Below are 23,870 nucleotides of genomic sequence, written 5' to 3'. Positions count from 1 at the left end.
AAAACTAATCACATCCATCTACCACCGGAGGCTGCTCCGTTCGTGGGTGTCCTGTCTGGGGTGCCGGAACTCTCAAAGGGTAAATCTGAAAGCGAACAGGAGCTGAGAAATAAGACACTATTTTGGCTAACAAAGAATAGACCCCTACCCCCATACATTGATGGTAGAATACAATGTGTTAGAAGGGTGGGATGGTTAGGCCCGCTCCGAAAAGAGAGATCCGGTGATCTGGTGCTGATAAAGTTCATTAATAACAATGTTGTCCCTTACCTCCAATCTTGGAAACCACAGATAGGAGACGGACCTATACACACCTGGGGTTTATCTGATTTTTATCCTAGAGAAGCACTACACCCTCATACAAGATCATCGCCGAGATTAACTTTTGGTTGGGCCAATACACCTCCGGGGTGAGGGGCTTTTAATATACAGACCCTGACTGGACATTTCATTGATTCGCTACCTGACTTTTTAAAAAAAGTTTTTACGTTATAATGTTATTTACCGTGACATGATTTGAAATGAACTGAAATAATCTGAAATTTAATTGTGTATATATCTTGCAATGTGCTTTTATGATTTTATATTTAAATCGAATAAAGCTAAAGTTACGTTACGTTTACTAGATCATAAGGTCAGGGGGCTCTTGGGTTCCCAAATGTTCCCAACCCATTTTCTAGTCTAAGCCCCAAGCATCCTCTTCACCCCTAAGGACCATCTATTTGATTGCAGTGTTCTGGGAGATCTGTCAAACACGTCTGTTCTGGGACATACTTCTTCTCCACTCCTAAGATCGCGTCTTCCACTACTGTGGTTTGGGAGTGCAGTCAAACCAAGCCTCTGTTTCTGTACATGCAGCCCCTCCACCTCTAAGAACCATCTATTCCACTGCCAAGCTGTGAATGAGCAGCCAACCCAATTCTCTGCCTCCACACATGAACGCCCTATACCCCTAAGGTCCCTCTATGCCACTGCTGTCCAAGGTAGAGCTGTCAAACCAAGCCCCTGTACCTAGACATGCAGCCCCTATACCCCTAGGGACTGTGTTCCCCTGCCATCTCTTGGAAGAGCTGTCATACCAAGCCTCTGTCCATGGAAATGCACCCCCTATGCCCCATAGGACTCTTTCTTCCACCCCTATCTCTTGGTAGAGCTGTCCGACCAAATTGCTGTCCATGGACATTCACCCCTTGGTATTGACGGTCTCAAGCTGTAGAACCAAGTGGTGTGCCTTCCCGTTCTAGGCTTTAGTATAGGATGCGAGTCCTCTACTCTGGTCATCCATCTGCATGCCTTGGGGGGTCCCCTGCCACTGAGCAGATCCCCTCCCCTCTACAATTTTTAAACGGTCAGGGATCACACTCCTTTGCCTTTCTGGCCATGTACAGCCTTCGATTGCTTCTGGTAAGTTTGTTCTACATAAAGCAGCCACATAATACCTTTATATAAGTAAGCTCTGTATCTAGAGGAGCTTTCCGTCCGCCCTTGCTTTGAGACACACAGAGATGTTGTGTCAAACGTTGGATCTGCTTTATCACATCCTTTATCCTGTGTCTCTCTGGGCAATCACCTCTCCTGTGTGCACTTCCTGGAAGAGACCTCTCCTTTCAGAACTGCTGCAAGAAAGTGGCTTGACTTGCAATCTTTCCAAACCTCCTGATAACTCTGCACTCTTGCCGTTCCCTCTATCCTGATGAATGGAATCCCCAGTGGCCTTTTCACTGTTATTCTATAAATATTAAAAGCAAAAATGTAAAAGAGGGTATTCTATTTAATCATGTTTTCCCATCAAAAACCACGCCATGTGCTCTGCGACACGCAGTGGTGGTGGATTCTGACACTGAACCTCTAGAATAACTTTAGTTGCCTTAATACATAGACTTTAATAATGGATCACGTGGGAAAATGCACCTCCTCCTTGTGTAAATTTAGAACAAGGGCCATTGTCTGAGATGCTGCCCTGAAGGAAGGAGGTGGGGTTGTGGAGGGAGTGGTAGAGCAGGGTGTCCAGTTTGTCAGTGTCGACTCGATAAAAAGGAAGTCAAACAAAAGACCATGTGATGACATACGCTCTTCAAAAGAAGGCACGGTAAATAAATTATGAGAAAAATGTTTTGTATTTCCATCTCTCTATTTTACTTGCAATGTGGGCACAGCTTGTGTATGTACGTGGCATTACTATAGCAGAAACCTATAAGAAAGGCAGCAGAGGGCTGTACAGCCAAAGTCAAAGGACTTTACAGCTATTGCTCATTCGCATTTACTAGACCTGTTATCGATCCGTGCAGATCAATATCATTGGGAAACTGAAGGTGGTGAGGCAAGCAATAGACAGTAGGATGATAATCTGGGTATTGGGCCGATCAGGCGAGTGGTTGAATCGCCATTTGTTCACACAGCCTTCCTGCCCTGATCCCCAGTGGCTCATATAACTAGAAACAGTGATCCTGGGGTTCAAATGCTCTAGCTTTGAGGGCCCCAATCAAGAAAATAGTAAATTATTATCTAATAAATGCAGGCTTACCGTCAGCAAATCCCTTGTGTTTCATTTCTACTTCAGTGGAAGTTGTTGTATATATCCCCAGCCTAGAAGTTGAACTTTGCCATTGCTGTAAAAACACTCATGCTGACGTCTGAAGATTGATTTACCATAAAGAGCAGCGCGATTAATCTTTTATGTGAAACCTGCTGTCCCAATTCCCGGGGACTAGAGAACATACTGCTGCATAGGGGTAGTCTAACTGGGAGATCAGCGACCAACATCAGAGGTAAGTAAGTATTGGCGTCTGCATTGAGGACAGACATCCCGTAATCTTCTGTGGTTCTAGCCAACACCTGAGGCTGGTAGACTCCATGCTTCAGAGAGATTACTGCAGTACACAAAAGCAATCTCTTTGGCTCTTTCGTTTCTTTTCAGGCTCTTACATGGTCCCAGAGGCCTCCTTGTGCACATCAATAACCACCATGGACAGTTTCCTGCATAATGTTCACATGTCTGCTTTTCTAGTGCCGTCCACCGCCCAGATGCTGAAAGTCATTCTAAGCACGATAGTAGTGGGGGCCTGTACACAAGAATTGAAACCTGTCTGAATTTATTTTATAGAGGCACAGGTTATTCCCCTGATTGTAGGAAGGTGGATATCTGACTATATGGTTACCCAACTTTTTGCCTAGTGTTTTGCTGGTTTTCGACTTAGTTGGCCTGGGATTCCGCTATTCACGGCCCCAGGCTATCTGCTCTCCCTATAAAATGGACTCCATGTACTTTAGGTACATACCAGATTGGGTATTGGGTCACCTCTGTGAGCTCCTGTATAGTGTCAAATATCAAATGGGGGGTGGGGGGGGGGGGAGAGAAGGAATATGTGATCCTTTCGGTTTCCTTAAGTTCAATATGATATGATCATGAGAGAAGGATCACTTGTCCTGCATAACTAGGGTATGCCGGTTCGTTCTTGCTAGTCCCAGTAAAAAACCCTCATGCACATGACTTTGATGGTAATGTAAGCGGTATATCTTGGTTCTCCGCTTTCCCTCTCACATGTGTGCATAATCATAGGGTTCTGTTGTTATGCACCCTCCACCTGGAGGTTTTACCCTTAGTTAAGAGCAGTAGTGACCAGTGATGTGGTTGTGCAAAGTGAGGTGAAAAAGTTAAAAATACCTTCTCTCCAGATTCATAAATGTTATTATTCTGGGTTCAGAGATATTAAAAATAATTTAAGTGACTGAGAGTTTTTATCACTCTCTCACAAAGTGATAAGTGAAGTAGGTCGACATGTTTCAGCCCTCTATAGCCGATAGGTCAATGGGGCTTTCTTCAGGACCAAGGTGTAGATAGTGAAGAGACCAAGGGCGTCTCTTAGTCTTTTTGGCAATCTAGGTACTTCCTAAAGTGCCATTCTTTTTTGGAGATTTCTGATTAAACTCCTTGAGGTCGCTCAGTACCTGTAGGTAAAAAATAGACAAACTAGACAGTAGGGTAGGGGAGGTGGGTTTTACACAAAACTAGTTAACTGGTCTATTGTACCAGGAACTATTAGAGCGCTAATTGTAACGTTGCATTTAAAAACAATATTTTAATAGACCATCTCCAGTTTATGTTCAGGGTCAACTCTCTCTCTACAATGGTTGTCAAAATCTTTTATATTGCTCTTAATGTGAAGAGACGTCTCTATTGAATATGTCTCCCTTTCATTAAGAAGCGCATTTTCTTATGTATTCCATTTAAACTCAACAATTATTTTGTATTAAAAATATACATCCGTATGGCCATTCAGGTGTTCACTCTTTTATGGCAGAAGTTTGGCTCGTTTATCTTTTCAGGTGATCACACTGTAATAACAAAGGTTATGCAACCTCTACTTATCTTATTTAATCGTTCGCTTTATTTCAATTAAACGAGCCGCCGGTATTTAGAATTAATGCCCTTCTTAACGTTCAACTCTCAATTCGGCTTGGTTTATTTACTGTGTGTTATGTCGGCTTATGGCCCAACTTTTGGCATACATTCATTGCATTCTTTTTAAAACTATTGCCGTTCGTATTCCCAAGTTGCTCCGACTAATTATCGAATGAGTATCGTTAAGTACATTTTCATTTCTCACGTACCTGTGTTATTGGTTTCTTAAACCTCAACTGAGTCCCAGCGGGTCAGGGAGACCTTCTGTAATAACGATACAAAGTTTTAAAAGTGTAAAGAAACAAATAACGTTACTGTTTCGTCGGCGAGGATCACTTGCTCCACGCTACCTGCAGTCTTCTAGGGAACGGCTTGTGCTGACTCTGCCGTCTGGGCTCAGGAAGTTGGATTCACTTCCGGGTTCGTATCTTATCCCTTAGGTGCAATGGTAACTGTAGAAAGACTCGGTTGCCACGATTAGATGTTTTCTTTTTTTCTCTTTTTTAGTGGAATATTCTCCTCATGATTGGAATATTCGGATGGCCAAATGGTATTTAAATGCCGAAATCTAAAACGAGCAAGGTTTCTCAAACCTGTGTTTGAAGTCATATATCAAGGTCTCTATCGGCACTTGTAGAAAGACTATGTCAACCCGATTAAGACTTATTTCTGTAATATCTGGGATGTATTAGTAAACCTAAGGTTAGTCAACTTATTGGTTTAGGAAAACAAATGGTGGTTATTATTCCATTATTATCTGAGTGAGTGGTATGTATAGGCGCAATGGACCATCAATCTACTTTATCATGGCTGTGTCCACACCGTGTATCAAGTGAACCTCATGTCTTACCAGTGTAGGAGATGCCCAGTGCCCTGCGCTCACTTTAGATAGTATTTTAACGGGAAGTTGCAGGCCCATCTTACAACGATGTTTTGTGATCACTCTTTTCCGGCAACTTTTTATGAATCAGGGAATTTACAGTTTCATGGGGAAAATTATTTGTACATGCTTCCCCACGGAATATTGTCATTTAATCCTTCTGAATCCGTCTTCAGTCTATGTACCCGCTTTTTTTCAAATAGGATTTTTTCTGCGTTGTGGTCTTTGTTGCCCAGTGTCTCTAAGATTACCCAGTTAAGGTCATTTATTGTATGTCCTACTTCCAAATAGTGACTTGACATCTTGGTGATGATTTTTTTGCATTTCACATTACTGCGATGTTCACACAGGCGTTGTTTGACTTTCCTACAAGTCAATGCTATGTAACGTTTATCACACGGGCATGTGATCATGTAGATCACATGACTGGTTTTACAGTTCGTGTGGCTCAGTAATTTCCACTTGAAGTCTGGTGTAAGTTGTATTTCTTTACTTACTTTAGTTATTGGGCATACTGAACATGATCCACATGGGAAATGTCCCTGCACCGGGGTCGCATTCCATAGAAGATTGGTTGTTGTTGTTAGTCTTTTGGGGGGTGGTCTTGTGTGGACCAAAATGTCCTTCAGATTCCGCGTTCTTTTATTTGCGAATCTTGGTTTAGGCCAATTAATGTTTGCAGAAGTTAGAATTCCCCAGTTTTTGTTAACAATCTTTTTGATGCTTTTGCTGGCTGGGCCATAGGTGGTAACGCAGGTCATTAAGTCAGGCAAAATGCCTCAGGGGTCTTGTAGTCCCAATCACAATAAAAGATTATTGTTTCCAAAGTGTCCAGAGTTTTCTGTTGAGGGAGACTCGTGTAGAGGCTCTCTACATCGAGCCCTACCAGGATCATATGCTCCTCTTGATAGTTAAAATCCTTTAGGAGATTGAGGAGGTCCCTCGTATGTTTGAGGTAAGAGGGGGTCTTTTGTACTAGAGGCTTGAGGTATTGGTCGGCAAAAAACCAAACCAATTCCCGAGACAATTGGCCTTCCTGGTGGTGGATTGCATGCTTTTTGGGTTTTAGTAAAAGTATGGTATCCTGGAATTGGTTACTTCTAGGAATTCCGCTTCCTTCTTTGAGATCCAGTCATTTGTTTCTGCCTCAGTGTCCATAAGTGAGATGGTTCTCTGTAGTCTTGATGTAGGATCTGTGTTAATGACTCTAGAATTTGTGATCAGAGAGTAGATCCAAACATTGTTGATTATAACCTTCCTTGGAGAAGAGGACTACTCCTCCCCCTTTATCTGCTTGTTTTATGATGATATCCCCATCATTCTTTAGTTCATCCAATGCTTTTTGTTCAGCTCGAGATAGATTTTGGAACGTTTTTTTTGTGTTGTCTTTCATGCCATCAATTTCCTTCATGGTCGCCTGCTCAAAGGTTAGTAGCTCTATGGGCACCTGTGAGTTCAATGGACAAAAAGTGGATTTCTTCTTTAATGTGGTATCGCCATCTGGTATCGGGGGCAACCACATCACTGGTCACTACTGCTCTTAACACCTTAGCTGCGTGTAAACATTTCTCCCCAGTGCTGCGCTGTCCATTAGAACTAGTGCTGAATGGACGTTCAATGGTCGTGCGCAGCACTGGGGAGGTAGCGCTGCTGACGACCATTGGCCGTCAGCAGCACTTAAGGGGTTAACTAAGGGTCAAATCTCCAGGTGGAGGGTGCATAACAACAGAACCCTACGATTATGCACACACGTGAGAGGGAAAGCGGAGAACCAAGATATACCGCATACATTACCATCAAAGTCCCGTACATGAGGGTTTTTTACTGAGACTAGCAAGAACGAACCGGCATACCCTAGTTTTGCAGGACAAGTGATCCTTCTCTCATGATCATATCATCTCCTGTATAGTGTACCATAGGTACCCAGGGCATATGTGCATCCAAGGCCTACCAGGGGCTGCAGCATGTATTATGCCACCCCTGGCTGGCCCTCCAAACTAACACCACAGGCTGATCACTCAGCTTGGGTAAGGTGGTGTAATCACCCCTTACTTAGATATAATATACCTATATCTACCTTTTATATATAGACACACATGCACCTACAAGTCACTCCTATGGTAGGCCTCGACAATCCTGGAGGCAGAGTGCTTGGTTTTGTGTGAGAGGGTGCCCTAGCATGAGCTGAGCCCCTCTACAGCTTTCGTAACCATCTCCTTATAGCTGTTCTATGATATAGCCATACCATATACTCTTAAGTGCATTATAATAATAATAATAATAATACTGATATTTCTAAAGCGTGAACAGCTACCTCACACGGAGGTGTCCCGGCGCTATGTGAGCAACTGAATGTAAATGGAGTGGTGTTTGATTTTTTGATTAAAAAGCCATGTCTTCCTAAAGCAAATCTCTGAAGTTTCAGAGCGAATAGACAAAGGCAAAGCATTCCACAATTTTACCGTCCCAGCGAAGAAAGTCCTACCCCCAAGCCGGGCCTTCAAGGCTCGAGGAGCATGTAACAGATTCAGTGTATTTGAGCGAAGAGACCTCGACTGCTGGTATCGGGGAAGTCTCAATTTAAGGTAGTTAGGGCAGTTACCCTGCAGTGCCCTGAAAGCCAGGGTCGGAGCCTTAAATTTGATCCTACTGGCCACTGATAGCCAGTGCAGACCGCGCAGATGCGGAGAGACATGATGTCTAAAAGGAATATGTTTCATAAGCCTCGCAGCCGCATTCTGCACGGTCTGTAAACGCTGGGTAAAATACTTTGGCAAGCCGAGATAGAGGCCGTTGGCGTAGTCCAGCCTCGATGTGACAGTCGCATGGACTACAGCCAGCTTCACGGCAGTCTTCTGGCAGCAAGTCAAGAAATTTACGAAGATTTCTGAGTTTGTTTAGGCACCCCGCTGGCACCTGCTGGATGTGAGCAGAGAAGAATAAACTATCAACCCATCTCACCCCCAGATTTTTTGCACTGCTGCTGGGGGGAGGCGGAGGACCCATTTCAGATGGCCACCACAGATCAGGCGGGGGCGCAGGCTTTTCCCCAAAAAAAACACCTCAGTCTTACCTTCATTCAGTTTTAGCTTGTTGGTGTTCATCCATATTGCAATATCGCGAAGGCATCCTTTGAAATTGCTAAATGCTTCCACCGATAGTTCTGAATATGGAAAGACCAACTGCGTGTCGTCTGCGTAAGAAATCGCTTTGACACTCCAATTGGCGATCAGAGTGAACAGTGGAGCTAAATAAACATTAAAAAGTAGGGGACTAAGCGCTGATCCCTGGGGAACACCACACCAACGCTGTTTTGGTTTAGAGGAAAGAGGACCTAAAGCAACTTTCTGGGAGCGGTCGCTTAAGTAGGAGTGTAGCCAGGCCAGCGCCTTGTCTTTCAAGCCAACAGCCTCCAATCTCTGCATGAGTCTGACATAGTCGACAGTGTCAAATGCAGCAGATAGATCCAGGAGCACCAGCATTGCTGATGCCCCTGAATTTAGAGCCCATCTGATTGACTCTGCCACCTTAATGAGGGCGGTCTCAGTGCTGAAGCCAGATCTAAAGCCAGATTATAATCCTCGCGGTTAATGCTAACTTTGGTTTGGCTTTATCAAAACATGTTGTGTAAGGTGTCAAACACTTTGGAATACTACCCACCGCCAATTCTGGCGGCGGGGGTAGCATTCCACCCTTCTAGAGGGAAAAGACATGTATGTTACTGCTTTACCCGGTTAAAGTTAAACAGAGCCCCAGCATCACAAAATGGATGCTGCTGCCACAGACACAAGTCTAACCTCCTGCTGCTGGACGAAACTCCGGCAGGGGAGGCCTGGACAATAGGTTTCCTGTCCAGGGAGGTGCCAGCACCTCCCCAGACAGGCAGATGTGTATTGGGACAGGGAGGGCTGCATCAGCAGATGCTTTTTGAGACACTGCCTGGGGCACACAAGGTGCTCCATGCATAAACCGGTTCAAACCAGTTGCTGGGGCACTCCAGCCCCAGCTCTGGCGCGAAACTGGACAAAGGGAAAGGGGTGTAACCACCCCCTTCTCGGGTCCACCCATAGGAGGGACCTAGGCAGGTAATCCAGCCCCTTAGCTTAGTATAAGTATAGGAGCTGTGTCCCCAAGTCTTTAGATTAGCCTGGAAAGAAACGTTGATACAGAACTCTTAGACCTTCGACAATCTATTCTGACTAGAAAACGACAATCTATTCTGACTAGAAGACGGAAGACATATCCCTTGTGGTCAAGGAGTGACCACCCTGTGCAAACAGGCACCACCAGTAACTTGCCGGTCTGTTTTGTCTACGCTCCCGCCGGAACACAGCGACACAGGAAGTGGACTCTCAGACTTCTCTAACTCCGACCCACAGCAAAGCTGAGACCTGTGGCGGACACGAGAGACGTGGGACCGGACACCCCTGGACATCCTGCATTTTGCCAACAGCTCGACTACCGAGGAACACTCGCAGTTGTGCATTGGAGTACGAGAAGCCCCAGACCCGAGCGCCATTTGCACCGAAGCTCAGCCCTCCACACTCCACGAGTGCCGCGTGGGGCCTGCTCTTGCATTTCAGCTCGACGCTTCTTCCCGGTTCCTTGCCCGTTGGCTAGTGAGCCCCCTGAAGACTTTCCTTTTGCACTAAACTGCTTTCCTGGTTGCTCCAGGCTTGCTTCAGCTTCCCTTCAAAGGAGAAGCGCCACAGACCTTGCTGGTCTGCAACAGAGCTAATCTCGTCATCCTACGTGGGTTGTGGTTACAAAGGCTTGTTGGGTCCAATCCGGATACCGACACCGCAGTCAACTAGATCCGTCATGGGACAGCTCAAATCCAGCGTCTGGTTATCATCGATGCCTCCGGGACCTCGTGGCTGAAGAGACAAGCTCACCTTCTTCACCTTCAAGGACGTGACATCGCCTGGTTCCTTCCTGGTCACTGGCTAGTGACCCAGATTCTGTCCCCTCTGCTTTCAGGTTCTTCACATCATCGATCCACCCTTGGATCCACCCGGACATTTTTCCTCTGGTCGCCTGCAGCACTTCTTTGCAGCTCTCCATGGAAAACGACGTCGAAACCAGACACCAAAAGGCACGTATGTATGTATGTATGTATGTATGTATGTATGTATGTATGTATGTATGTATGTAGTGTATTTTGTAAAGCGCACAGCTGCCCCAACGGGGTGTCCCGGCGCTGTACAACGCTGTGGAACCCTTCCTGACTCTCCCTGTGAGATGCCCCTCCTGGGCACCCCCAAGGTGAAGCCAGGCAGCCCAGTGTTGTAGGGGCCGTTGTGGAGATTAAGCAAGCTATTGCCCAGAGTTGCAGCGTGGGACCCATCATTAGAGAAGGCGCAGAGGCGAGAATTATCGAGTCCGCGGACATTGAGCCCAAGACCCTGCCGCGTCGGGACTTGAACCATGGTTGTTAGACGGAGACCCGGAGGGTCGGCCGAGTACAGGGGGAGAAGCCTCCGGTGAGGACGGTCTCCGGTGATCGTACAGACAAGTAACTTCCACCCCACAGATGGACACCACACAAGGATGAGTTCACCACACTTTATATACGAATCTTGAGGCAAGGTGATAACGATACAGTGGAACCAGGACACGAGGATCCTGCCAATTCTAGTCTCTGTAGGGAAGAGGGGTAGCGGGACAGTCTTAGTACCGGGCCGGTACTGGAACAGCAAGAGATGGAGCTCACAATCCTCGAGCTTGAGGGTTCGCAAAGATGGGCCCCGGCAGCGCCAGCAGGCTACGAAGATGGTTCGAGGTGGTGAGGGCCGCGGCAGCGCCAGCAGGCTCGGAAGATGGTTCACGATGAAGAGGGCCGCGGCAGCGCCAGCAGGCCTGGACGATGGTTCACGGTGGAGAGGGCCGCGGCAGCGCCAGCAGGCCTGGACGATGGTTCATGATGGATAGGGCCGCGGCAGCGCCAGCAGGCTTCGAAGATGGTTCACAAGAAAGGGCCGCAGCAGCGCCAGCAGGCCTCCAAGGATGAGTTCGTCTCGGTGTCTCTCGACTCCAGGATACAACTGCCTTCCTGCTCTGGAGCTGCCCCAGTTATAGGTCTGGCCTCCTTTGATGTCCGGACCCTCGCACTTGGAGGTCGGGAGGTCCGGGATGAGGGAGTCCAGACACCCAGCAGGGGGGTGGAGCCAGCGCCCGGGGAGGCCGGGGGCGATCGACACCTGGCGGAGGGGAGCCATTGACACTCCTTCTCCCATTGACCCGCCAAGTGGTCTCTTCTCCTCCTGGGTGGATGGTGGTGCCTCGATGTCGGGGCCTGGCCAGGCCCAGGGTTGGGGTCGATCCGAGGCCACGCGGCCTTGTCAGGCAGTGTCTCAAAATGGCGGCTGGGCCTGGGCAGTGGTACTGACGGAGGCCCGGGCCAGCCGATATCGGGGTGTTCAGGAGTTGGGGTCCCGTTGTGGACGGGCCGGGGGTTGCCCCGGTGGGTTGCCGGGATGGTTCTTGTCTTGAATACAGGGGAGCAGGGGTCCGGGCCCCGCCATGCGGGGAGGGAGCGGGCCTTCCACGAGGCCTGTCCAACAATGGTCCCGGGCCTGATCTCTGCTTCAGAGTCTGCCGCTCTAACCAGTGAGCTTTGGTGGTCACTTAGGTTTAACAGACCTCCACTGGTGTTCTCTCTAGCTTTGGAGACCTCTTAGGTTTAAGAGACCTCCACTGGTGTCATCTCTTGCTTTGGAGACCTCTTAGGTTTAAGAGACCTCCCCTGGTGTCAGCTCTTGCTTTGGAGACCTCTTAAGTTTGAGACCTCCATGGATATCATCTCTAACTTTGGAGACCCCTTAGGTTTAAGAGACCTCCACAAGTGTCATCTCTAACTTTGGAGACCCCTTAGGTTTAAGAGACCTCCACAAGTGTCATCTCTAACTTTAAAGACCCCTTAGGTTTAAGAGACCTCCACAAGTGTCATCTCTAGCTTTGGAGACCTCTGAGGTTTAAGAGTCCTCCGCTGGTGTCATCTCTAGCTTCGGTGACCTCTTATGTTTAAGAGTCTACCACGGATATAATCTCTAGCTTGGGTGAGCTCTTAGGTTTAAAGAGACCTCTGCGGGTGTCCGGTCTAGCCTAGGTGATCTCTTAGGTTTAAGAGACTGCTGCAGGTGTCATCTGTAACTTGAGTGACCTCTGAGGTTTAAGAGACTTCCACGGATATCAATTCTAGCTTTGGTGACCTCTTGGGTGTAAGAGACCTCCGCAGTGTCATCTCTAGCTTGGGCGAGCTCTTATTTTTGAAGAGACCTCTGCGGGTGTCATCTGTAGCTTTGGTGACCTCCTGGTTTTAAGAGACCTCTGCGGGTGGCTTATTCTGACTTAGGATACCTCCTCTTACAGCTTCCTCCAATTGTGGTATCTGTAATTTAGAAGACCATGGCAGGTGTCATACACAAGTGCACCCTAGCTCTTTCTGGTGTTATGGGAAGCAAGGTATTTCTTCAGGATCACTTATTAACACAAGTGAGAGGTCTCACAGGGTTAGAAGAAGTTACATCTAAATGTACCATATACTGGACCTTTCAGTTTTTTGTCTTCTACTTTGTAACCCAGGGGCCTGAGGAGAAACAGCCTGGGGTGTCTCTTGATGAGACAGTCCACAATGACATATTTGTAAGACTGCTCTCTTGATTAATAATGACAACCTCACTCTTGAAGGCATTTGAAACATCATGGTACTTGTGAAGATGTAGCTGTTCACCGTCTTTGTGGTCATTCTGTAAAGTAGAAAATTATAGAATCCAGAGGTTTATGTTTGTGTGAATTTAAGTGTTACGATAATAGTTTATTAATTAAAGTAGAGATATTGGTATGTTGTACAGATTTCATCTAAGGTTCTAAAAGTGAGGTATTATTTCTATCGGACTTCTATCTAGCGTGTCACTGTTTTATATTTAACTAGTGTTTCATGTTTGAGTTTGCCTAAGTATTCACTTGTGTTTACTTTCTCAATTTTTATCTCTAGAGCTTTGAGTGTTTGCCTGTTTGTAGTCTAGTAGACGAGATTTTAATTTTTTCCTTTTTGTTATCCATTGGGATATTGGGTTGGGCATACAATTGGTCTGTCAGAGGTCAGATAATGTACATCTATTTTTATCTCTGCAGTTTGTCATCAAAAAGCTGAACCTGAAAAACGCCACGGCCCGGGAGCGTGAAGCTGCTGAGCAGGAGGCCCAGCTGCTATCTCGCCTGAAGCACCCCAACATAGTGGCTTATAGGGAGTCGTGGGAAGGGAAGGATGGCCTGCTCTACATCGTGATGGACTTTTGTGAAGGTGGTGATCTCTACCACAAGCTGAAGGAGCAGAACGGCAAACTTCTGGAAGAGGCACAGGTTGTGGAGTGGTTTGTACAGATCACCATGGCGTTGCAGGTAACAAGTGTTCTCAGGACTGTTGTCACAGCGCTTACTTGTGCTTGTCACATGGATTGAAGCAAACAAGATTGAGATGACCTCGGACCTACTGTAGGAAGTGGTCTGCTGATTCAGAACTCAGAATGTGTCTTTGAGCCTCCTTCAAAGACATTTTGCTGTTTCAAATCTTGTGATTCAGAAATCCTTGTTTGAGACTTCTCTGCTCTGTACTAAACACTTTTTGGAATTGGGAAAAGTCTTTCTGAATAGCGAAATAGGTTTTGGACTTATTTCGAGTTGCAGTTTGTAGGGGGTTGCGGATTGCAGTGAGATGTATCAGTGGTCGGTAATCAATGGTTGGATACCATTGGAAAGTTACTGGCACTCAAAGGAAGTGGTAACTTATCTACCAAGGGGAAGCTGCCATCATTGTGGAAAGGACCATGCCTGCTCCAAATATCAAACAGGAAACTTAAAGAAGTAGGTGCTGCTTTCCTTTTTTTCTTTTTTTTGAGGAACACTAGCCACTTAAAAAAAAACGTTTTGCGTTGGAGAGGCAAACACAGGGAAAGTTGTCTGCTATCCCCTGCAGAGTACCATGAAGACACTGGTAGCCAGACGCAGGGAGTTGCAAATAGCAATTGGACTATTTCATATTTATTTTATTTTATTTATGTGTTTTTATAAAGCTCACTAAATCCAGGGGTGGCAGGGTGCTGTACATGAAACTAAGAGCCGTAAGGCCCCACTATAAAATAACTCAGTAGGGCATAACATTGCTTTATAACAGGAAAGGAAACTGGTGCAAGACACACTCAAAACAGAGGCAAAGGCATAAAACAGGTTTCAAATTGGAGTGTGCGATGCAAAAAGACTAGTGCTAGAGAAGAAAAAGCAGGAGAGAGAGATAGTAACTAGAAGACTTTTTTTCAGTTTTTATGGGAAATTCGTTAGGTGGTTCTGCGACCCTTTGCAAATTATCATTTTGTGACTTGACATTTTAGTACATGGGTCGCATTGCAAAGTGACAGTTCTCAAAAAGTCAGCACACACTCCACTCATTGAGTCCTTTCTGATCATACACCAGGGCCTTCATTTCTTTTTAGATCTCGCGCCTAGCGGTGCACTGCGCATCAGTGCTTGCGCAGCGCGAGACATTTTGTAAGGGGAAAACAGGGAATCTAAGCTGACTTAGGAATCGCACACGCTCGTGCGTTTCATTTTCAGCTACCCCATTGGCCTTAGCGTGCGTCTTTTAATGAAAGACTGCACGCTATTGGCCAAAGGCGGGCGCATTGCTCCGCCCACGGCCTATTGGTGTCTATCACTCACTTGGTGCGCGTAATAGACACCAATAGGCCATCACGTGGTTTTAGTTATCGTGCCTAGACACGTGCGCAATAATTAAAACCGAAACCAGGGCTCACTGTGGTGCGCACACACCACTATGCGGGCTTCAACATGTATCCAGACATAAAAATACGCCTGCTGCGTGCTCTTCTGGTTGGACTGGCCTTCAGCTGCAATAAGTAGATTCTTGGCGCTGTGGCTTCAGAGCGGTGCAATCTCACAAAGAGCTGTGCGGTTTATTGGCACTGTGTTTAATCAGTCGTGTTATACCGGTTTTATAATCCGACCTTGTTTAGAAGTATTGTTTGGAAAGGTGTTTAACGGATTGTAACCATATATCGGTTTTCACATAGAAACTACACATCCCTACCACACCCCCTGTTATAATTTACCGTCCCCCTTCGCGCGCATGCCTGTCTGCACACACATCAACACTTGCTCTCTGTAATGAACTCTAATTCCATTGTAAATGAACTAAGTGCCTTGCGAAGCAATAGAGGTGGGGTCAAGGTTCCCTCTTCCTCGTTGAACTTTTACACCATCACGTGCCTGACGTCATTGCCTAATTGGGTACATCTCGCTCGCACACAGTTAGTCACAAGTCACGCAGTCCCAGGAGAGGCTCGCGCAAGACCGCGCGCATCCAGGTTGGGGTCACTTCCTTCAGAGACAATGCAGAAATGAATACCTCATCCTCCTGCACTGAATATGTTGATATCTGAGGTATTTGATGTAGCATGGGCATAGCTCCGAGAAGCAGGCGAGCGATTTACTGGAACGGTTCTTTTACTCTGGTGGGAATCTGCCGACCATGAACCATCTCTTGACCCACAGCCTCGTCCATGTACAAATGAAATGAAAATAATTTATAAAGCGCACTAATCCCCAAGGGCTTCTTGGTGCTAAGGAGTCACAGGTCACGATAGAAGTCAGAACAAAGCGGAATACTTGGAATCTGAAGCAACTCGCAGTTAGAGGTCAGTTATGGACCAAGGCGCTGGAAGTAGGGGTGCGGGGCGTGCTGCAGTACCCCCAAAATAAACATGCTGAAGATCAGAAGGTGAATGAGCAATAAAGAGACCTTTCATTTTTGTCTTTATCTTGTCACATTTGCTATGCCTTCAAGACAGAGGTCAAAAGTCTGCCATGTCTTCTGAGACATTGCTGTTCATCCTTTTAATTTGGGATTGGTGTCAGTTCATACGTCTTTATTTCGGTAAAATTCACCATAAAAGACATCACAAAAATACAGTTAAAACGTTAAAAAGAAGAAACACAATACATAAATTACATAATACAAAGTCACATTTTAAACCGTATTTTGGATGGAAACTGTTTGATTTTATTTAACCAAAAGATTTATTTAAAAACTCTAATTACATTTTTTTTTTAAAAGACGTATGTATAATAACCCTAGAATAAAAATAAAATAAAAATAAAAAAAAATATATATATATATATATATATATATATATATATATATATATATATAAAAAAATGAGGGAAAAACCTCACTCATAGGGTGTTCAAAGATAAACTAGCGCTGTGGATACCTAGCTCTAATGACCCAAGACCAGCCTAAAAATTTAGCTACTGCTATGACCACTGGGAGTGAAGTTACCGTCCCTAACAACCATAGGGCCTCGTTGCCCCTTCTAGAGTTTAGGGGCCAGATGTAGGTAGAATAGATTTACCGATTCTCAATTACCGAAAATTACCGAATTTTACCGATTCGGTAATTGACAATCGGTAAATCTGAGGGGTGGATATGTAGGTATTCCAGATGTGCTGGAATAACGAATCGGAAAAATCCGGTATTTACCGATTCGGTAAATACCGAATCGGTAATACCCATTCATTCCTATGGGCTTTGAAGCCCATATGAATGAATGGTCATTACCGATTCGGTATTTACCGAATCGGTAAATACCGATTTTCACAAGGGTGCAGGGGGTATCTCTTTGACACCCTCTGGCACCCCCAAAACAGGCTCGGGTGCCATGTGGCAGGCATACATGCCCTAAGGGTAGGTCTGCCTGTCGGATGGCATAGGTGTGCATGCACACATGTGCATGCACACCGGAATCGGTATTTTACCATCAAATTGGATTTGATGGTAAAATACCGATTCGGTAAGGCCTCTGGGACTCAGAAGAGTCCCACCTACATCTGGGTGCCTCAGATTCGGTAAATTTACCGAATTTATATTTTACCGAATCGGTAAAATTACCGATTCGGTAATTTTACCGAATCGGTAAAAAAATGCCCCCTACATACCTGTCACCCATTTACCGATCGGTAACAGCCAAAATCGCCCGGTACCGGTCGGTAAATGGCCTGAAACGGCCACCTACATCTGGCCCTTGGTTTCTACAAATTAGTTTCAGCCATTTTTTCCGTGGGTCGGCATATGCAGGACAAACAAAAAAGAAGTGTCCCACTGATTCCTCCTGATCTTTACACCATGGACACAAATTCCCAGACCCACCCTTCCATTTATGTGTGAACGATCTCAATGGTAGCGTTCCTATTCAAAATTGGTGAAAAAGTTTTCTGTCGCTACTCTTTGTTATGGTGTCCCAGTAACTTTCCAGAACTGGGTCCACCTTGTGACTCAAAAACCTGCCAGAAAGAGTTAACGAGCTATGTTCCACAATCAACTTATTTCTATAGACAGCCCAGAACTGATCCTTGAGATCCTTTTTGAAGGGAACACATTTTTCCCTGGGTCGGACCATAGTGGAATAAGGCCCATATCTGACAAGATGGATTTTACTGCTTTAAACCAGGGAAGGTTGCCACAGCCCACTATATGTCTAAGATCATCTATTCCCGCAGCAAAAGTAGCCAATTCAGGAGTTACCCAAATTCTCCTCCAAAGTAAGATAATCCTCAGTTTTGCCAATTCTTCTATTGGATTGCAACCCAAATCCAACAGTAATGGTAGCATAGGGGTCGATTGTGGCAGACCCACCAAGTTTTGTAAAAACTTATTTTGGATTTTCTCAATTTGGGACAGATCAACATAGCCACAAAGATCTGCTCCATATACAATGGCCGATCTTATCTTGATATTATAATTTTTAAGTGCTGGGCTTATTCTCTTGGTAAGGGAGGATCTCTGCTTCTTATTAAGTGTCCCACTCAACTGAGAGAATTTTAATGACAGTACATCTAGCTGGGCTGTCCATCTTAATCTGTAATCGAGTACCACCCCCAGGTAAGTCATCTCGTTCACCTGTTCCAGATTTGTGCCATTAAGACTTACTTTGCCTAATCTTGGTCTATTTTTTGTGAGAACCATAAACTTGGTTTTACTTGTGTTAACCTGCAGGTCGTTAGCATCACAGAATTCTTCAAATTTGCTAAGTGCCAATTGTAGCCCCTTTTGTGTTTTTGAAAGTATGAGCGTATCATCCGCGAAGATGAGAAGGGGAAACTTCATACCGCCCAGGCTAGGGGCGTCAGTGGGTGTGTCTGAAAAGTATTCAACAACTCTATTAATGAATAAAAGAAAAAGGGTTGGAGCAAGGACACATCCTTGGCGGACTCCTCGTGTCACCGGAAACTTTTTGGTGACTTAGCCCTGCATACCCCATCGAACCTGGGCATAATTTTTCTCATGAAGTCTTATTGGGATTGGTGTTTATTTTCCTTTAACTGCAAAATTAGAGCATTTTGTAAAGCGAACTATCTGACAATCTTGCTGGGATACAGGGAATGTGAAAGGAAAGGCTGTAGGATCAGGAGCGAAGCACAGGCCCCTGCATCCCTGGCAGGATGGCCCCAAACCTTAGGGGCCCCTAAAATTCTTCACCTCCCCAATATGCCCAAGTAGGGTGACCAGATTCTCAAAACAACAAGCATTTGCAATGCAATAGGTCTCGTTTTTTTAATGCACACAAGGTATCGGAGCGCTTTAGATAAAAAACAGTTAAGTTCAACAAGGACACATTTAATTATGGTGGGCACAGAGAGATTGAATAAATTGCCCAAAACAACAGCATTTTAAGCCAGCACAAAAACTCTAATAAGTTCTAAAGTTCCAACATCAGTTGCTCTGGCTGTTGCACCACAATTTATTCTGTTCCAGCCTTCTAGTTGCCTGCGACATCCCCTACCTAACAGGCACAAATGCTGTTTTTTAATTAATATTTCACTTCTATACAATTGGCTTCACCCCTACTCTTTTGAGATTCTGCACAGCTCACAACTCCAGCCCTACTGGCTGTTCAGAAGTGGCGGTTTCTAATATGTAATAGCCTTATCTTGCCCAGTCTGCACCATATTTTCGTCCCATCAAAAGTACTATTCCGCTTATAATTTGGCACAGGGGGATTCAATAATTTGCCCAAAAACAAGGCATTTTCAAAACCAACATTCAATGTGAATTTCTTCTGGTTGTATTTAAATTTTGCTTTTTCGTTGTTTTCAGCTCAATCCATTTTTAGCTGGGCCCACTGCATACAACAAAAGCAAAAACATTATCACTTTCAACACCAAAAAAACTGACATTCACAAACACAAGACCTATTGCATTGCAAATGCTTGTTATTAAAGTGCAAGCAGCCCATGCTAGTACAACTAAGCGTTATACCACAACTGTGTACACTTCCTCACTGAAACAATATTCTAAATATACTCTGTGCAGTTTCAGATTGGTAGTTCAGACTCTCCATTGCAATGAGTGGAACGTATGGCGGTCAGTCACAGTTTTAGTGTTTTGGGGCACAGCCCTCACCCACCAGTTGGTGGCGCGCTTCATCATTGGGCTGTGCTCCTTGTCAGGCCAGCAATGCAGTGCCCGATGTGCCCCTCGAGGAAGCTCTTTGCCAGAGATCTTTGTCAAAAGCAACCTCTGAGGCCGAAATTTCTGATTAGATGTGTATGTAGAGTAGATTGGCCAAAGGTGAGAGAGAGGAATTTAAAATTACTTCAATTAACCCCCTAAATCTGTGTTTACCATACTGTGGCCACGACACACTGGTGGAAGTCGGTGCAGTAAATAAAGAAACCTTTATCTTCTGTGTTTCAATTGTCACATTTGCGGGTGATTCAAAGACAGAGGTCAATGTCAGGCTGCTTTATTCTTTTTAACATGGGTGTCTATTTTTCTTTCTCTCACTGTAAAGTGATGGGAGTTTTTAAAGTGAATTATGTAGCAATGTAGGATATTGTGTTTTTTGCAATACACAACAAACTTTAAATTCCTGTGAAGGAACTACATGCACCCAGCAGTTAGGAAAGCAAAAATAAAGCCCTTAAAAAAAAAAATTCTGAAGTGTGCTGTAAACCGAGATTTTATTAGGATCAAAGTAAATCAAGACTTACTCAGTGATGCAAAAATGATAAATATTCACAAAATATCCTCGCGTTATTATTTGTCCGCTATAGAGTTTTATCAGTAAAACTCACGATTTGTGCAGATTTAGTGGCCATTTCAGTGAACAACGTGCTGTCTTAAATGACAATGCGCTACTACAGGATGCTTCAGTTAAATGAAAAAATCGCCTGCCTCATGCCCATTAACCCTTTTGGTGCAGCCAACAGCCGTACTCCCTCCCCATTGCGGATGTTGTCCAGTTGCCGACACGGGGGGGGGAGGGTAAGAAAGACACTCTGGTGCTTTACACAAGAGGGTTTCCTTTTTTGCTGCTGCTTGGGAACAGCTTCCCCAGCACCCTGACTGTTTTTTAAATTTGTAATGCCGATCAGTGTGCTGGCGTCATTACTAGTGAAAGTAAAACGAGCCAGTAGCCTCGTTTTACTTTCACGGAATCAGTGCTCGGGGATATCTCAGCCCCTGAACACTGATTCTTTTAAGAGAGGGACAGTTGGAAATAGGAGAGTCTTCCCTTTACAGTGGAACCTCTGCCCAGTGGATCCCTGCTTGGGTATCGCTACCTGAGAACAATCAATCAAGAAATTTGTATAGCGCGCTACTCACCCAGAGGGTCTCAAGGCGCTTGGGGGAGAGGGTTCCGCTACTGCTCGAACAGCCAGGTCTTGAGTTGCTTCCTGAAGGAGAGGTGGTCTTGGGTACGACGGAGGTGGATGGGGAGGGAGTTCCAGGTCTTGGCTGCCAGGTAGGAGAAGGATCTTCCTCCCATGGTGGCTCTTCGAATGCGTGGAACCGCGGTGAGGGCGTGGTTGGTCGATCGCAGTTGGTGGGTGGGAGTGTAGAAGGTCAGGTGGTTGTTGAGGTACCTGGGGCCCAGGTCGTGGAGGGCCTTGTGTGCGTGGTTGAGGAGACGGAACGTGATTCTCTTGCTGACGGGGAGCCAGTGCAGGTCTCTCAGGTGTCCGGAGATGTGGCTGTGTCGGGGGATGTCCAGGATGAGTCATGCGGAGGCGTTCTGGATGCGTTGGAGTCTTTTCTGTAGTTTGGTTGTGGTTCCGGTGTATAGGGTGTTTCCGTAGTCCAGTCCGCTGGTGACGAGTGCTTGGGTGACCGTCTTCCTGGTTTCGGTGGGGATCCATCGGAAAATCTTTCGGAGCATGCGTAGGATGTTGAAACACGATGATGAGACGGCGTTGACTTGTCTGGTCATTGAGAGGGAGGAGTCCAGGATGAAGCCCAGGTTGCGTGCATGGTCCGTTGGTTTGGGTGCGCTGCCTAGGGCCGGGGGCCACCAGGTGTGGTCCTAGGTAGAGGGTGATGATCCAAGGATGAGGACTTCCGTCTTGTCTGAGTTCAGTTTCAGGCGGCTGTTCTTCATCCACTCGGCTACTTCTTTCATCCCTTCGTGTAGGTTGGTTCTGGTGAGGAAATATAAATTTTATGGTCAAGGAATGTTCCCTAACGTGTACCCCACTGTCTCCATGTACGAACTTAAAGTGCATGTAACTTCCCTCCTGTGCCAGCTATGAAAACGCAAACACATTTGCGTCCAACGTTAACATGTCTTCTTTCAGACCCACCCTGAACGGGTTGAATAGTCCGTTTCTAAGTATGCCTTGCCAACGTCTTTCTGTGGTGTACTTTACACGTTTTCCAGCCCAGGCGAAGTAGGCCCTGAATTCTGCCATCGAGCCTTTCCCTGCCTTCAGATTCTGAAACGCCTCAGCCTGGGCCGGCCTCTGTACCCGTGACCTCTGCCTTACTCCCTGCGCGGCTCACGGCGCTTAGCTCAGCCTGTTGCCTGCCAAGACTGTATTCAACCTTCGAATTATCTGTTCCGCTCCTCAAAAATACATTCCTGCCTACTAGCTTAAGTAAACATCCTTCCAGCTGCAGAGCGAAGGGCCCGGCCTCACTGTCTCCGTCCAAGCAATTCATAGTCTCTGTTACCATGGTAGGCCCATGCCCCCTCGCATCTCATGCAGACACTTAGACGCTTATACACGCACTCACAGTCAGTATAGAATAGCCTCTGTCCGAGAGACCTTTTCATTCTAGATAATATGGTTCCCAAACATCAGATACCAGATATGATATAGGAACGAGTTGATCTGACATGCCAGACTTCTGTCTCTTCCCTCTAGTGTAAATGTCAAGTCCCCTGCACCCTCCAACTTTACGTCAATCTCACGTCATGCAGCTGCGTGCGCATCCTAGCTACCGATTCCTGCTGACTCTGCACTATTCTGTCATAGAGCCACCCACTTCTGACATTTACTTGTGACGTTTCTAGAACACACCTCTGTGCACGCCTTAGTTCACGCCTTCTGATTACGTAGTGCCAACACGTGTGTATTTTTATCTTGTCTCTCTCAGCTGTTACGCCTTCTGCATTGACTTCTATTGTGTATATTAAGTATAAAAGTAATGTAATGTCAATAAAGTATGCTCTATCCCTTCCTGCACCCCTGTGGTGGCAGGAACCCGATATCCGTTACCTGACCCATTCCTTTTTAAGGAATAAAACCCCTAAGAACTCTAACACCACGGACTCTGCCTCTTTCCGATTGAGTTATTTTTGTTTAAGTACTTACCTGCATAGAAATTAAGACGGGAAATCAAATATTTACCACACTGGCGGTGGCAGGGTCGTTGGTGAGGGAGAGGATCAGCTGGGTGTCATCGGCGTAGGAGATGATGTTGAGGTTGTGTTGGCGTGCGATGGCTGCGAGGGGGGTCATGTAGATGTTGAAGAGGGTGGGGCTGAGTGATGATCCTTGTGGTACGCCTCAGATGACTTCGGTGGTCTCGGATCTGAACGGGGCCAGGCGGACTCTCTGGGTTCTTCCGGCGAGGAACGAGATGATCCACTCCAGTGCCTTCTCTTGGATACAGACGTTGCTGAGGCGTTGTACTAGGGTGCGGTGGCAGACGGTATCGAACGATGCGGAGAGGTCCAGGAGGATTAGGGCCGCTGTCTCCTCGTTGTCGAGCAGGGTTCGGATGTCGTCGGTGGCTGCGATGAGGGCGGTCTCGGTGCTGTGGTTGGCTCGGAAGCCGGACTGTGAGTGGTCGAGGGATCCGTTCGTCTCGAGGAAGGCGGCAAGCTGACTGTTGACGGTCTTCTCGATGACTTTGGCGGGGAGCGGGAGGAGCGAGATGGGGCGGTAGTTCTTGAGGTCGGTGGGGTCTGCTGAAGGTTTCTTCAAGAGGGCGCTGAGTTCGGCATGCTTCCAGCTTTCTGGGAAGGTGGCGGTGTTGAAGGAGCAGTTGATGATGTCCCGGAGTTGGGGTGCGATGACGGAGTCGGCCTTGTTGAAGACGTGGTGGGGGCATGGGTCAGTTGGCGATCCGGAGTGGATGGTGTTCATCGTGTGGATGGTGTCTTCGGTGTTGACAGGGGTCCAGGCGCGGAGGGTGGTGGTGGGGGGCTTTGGTTCTGTGGTTGGGTGCGTGGTCTGTTCGCCAAAGCTGTTGTGTATGTCGGCGATCTTGCTGTGGAAGAACGAGGC

General features: G+C 46.2%; 1 protein-coding gene across 2 annotated transcripts in view; it reads left to right on the top strand.

Annotated features, from left to right (window-relative positions):
* The window catches only part of LOC147665980 (serine/threonine-protein kinase Nek4-like), a 275,537-nt gene that overhangs the window by 8,724 nt on the left and 242,943 nt on the right, over positions 1-23,870 (top strand). For both annotated transcript variants that reach the window (XM_086949353.1, XM_086949354.1), the window contains exon 2: positions 13,419-13,685. In XM_086949353.1, the coding sequence (XP_086805479.1) occupies positions 13,419-13,685 (267 nt within the window). The remainder of the gene's footprint in view (positions 1-13,418; positions 13,686-23,870) is intronic.

This window comes from Lissotriton vulgaris, unplaced genomic scaffold, assembly GCF_964263255.1.
Source record: "Lissotriton vulgaris unplaced genomic scaffold, aLisVul1.2 SCAFFOLD_1444, whole genome shotgun sequence".
Classification (NCBI taxonomy): Eukaryota; Metazoa; Chordata; class Amphibia; order Caudata; family Salamandridae; genus Lissotriton; species Lissotriton vulgaris.
The sequence above is the reverse complement of the archived record's forward strand: the minus strand, read 5'-3'. Positions and strand labels throughout refer to the sequence as shown.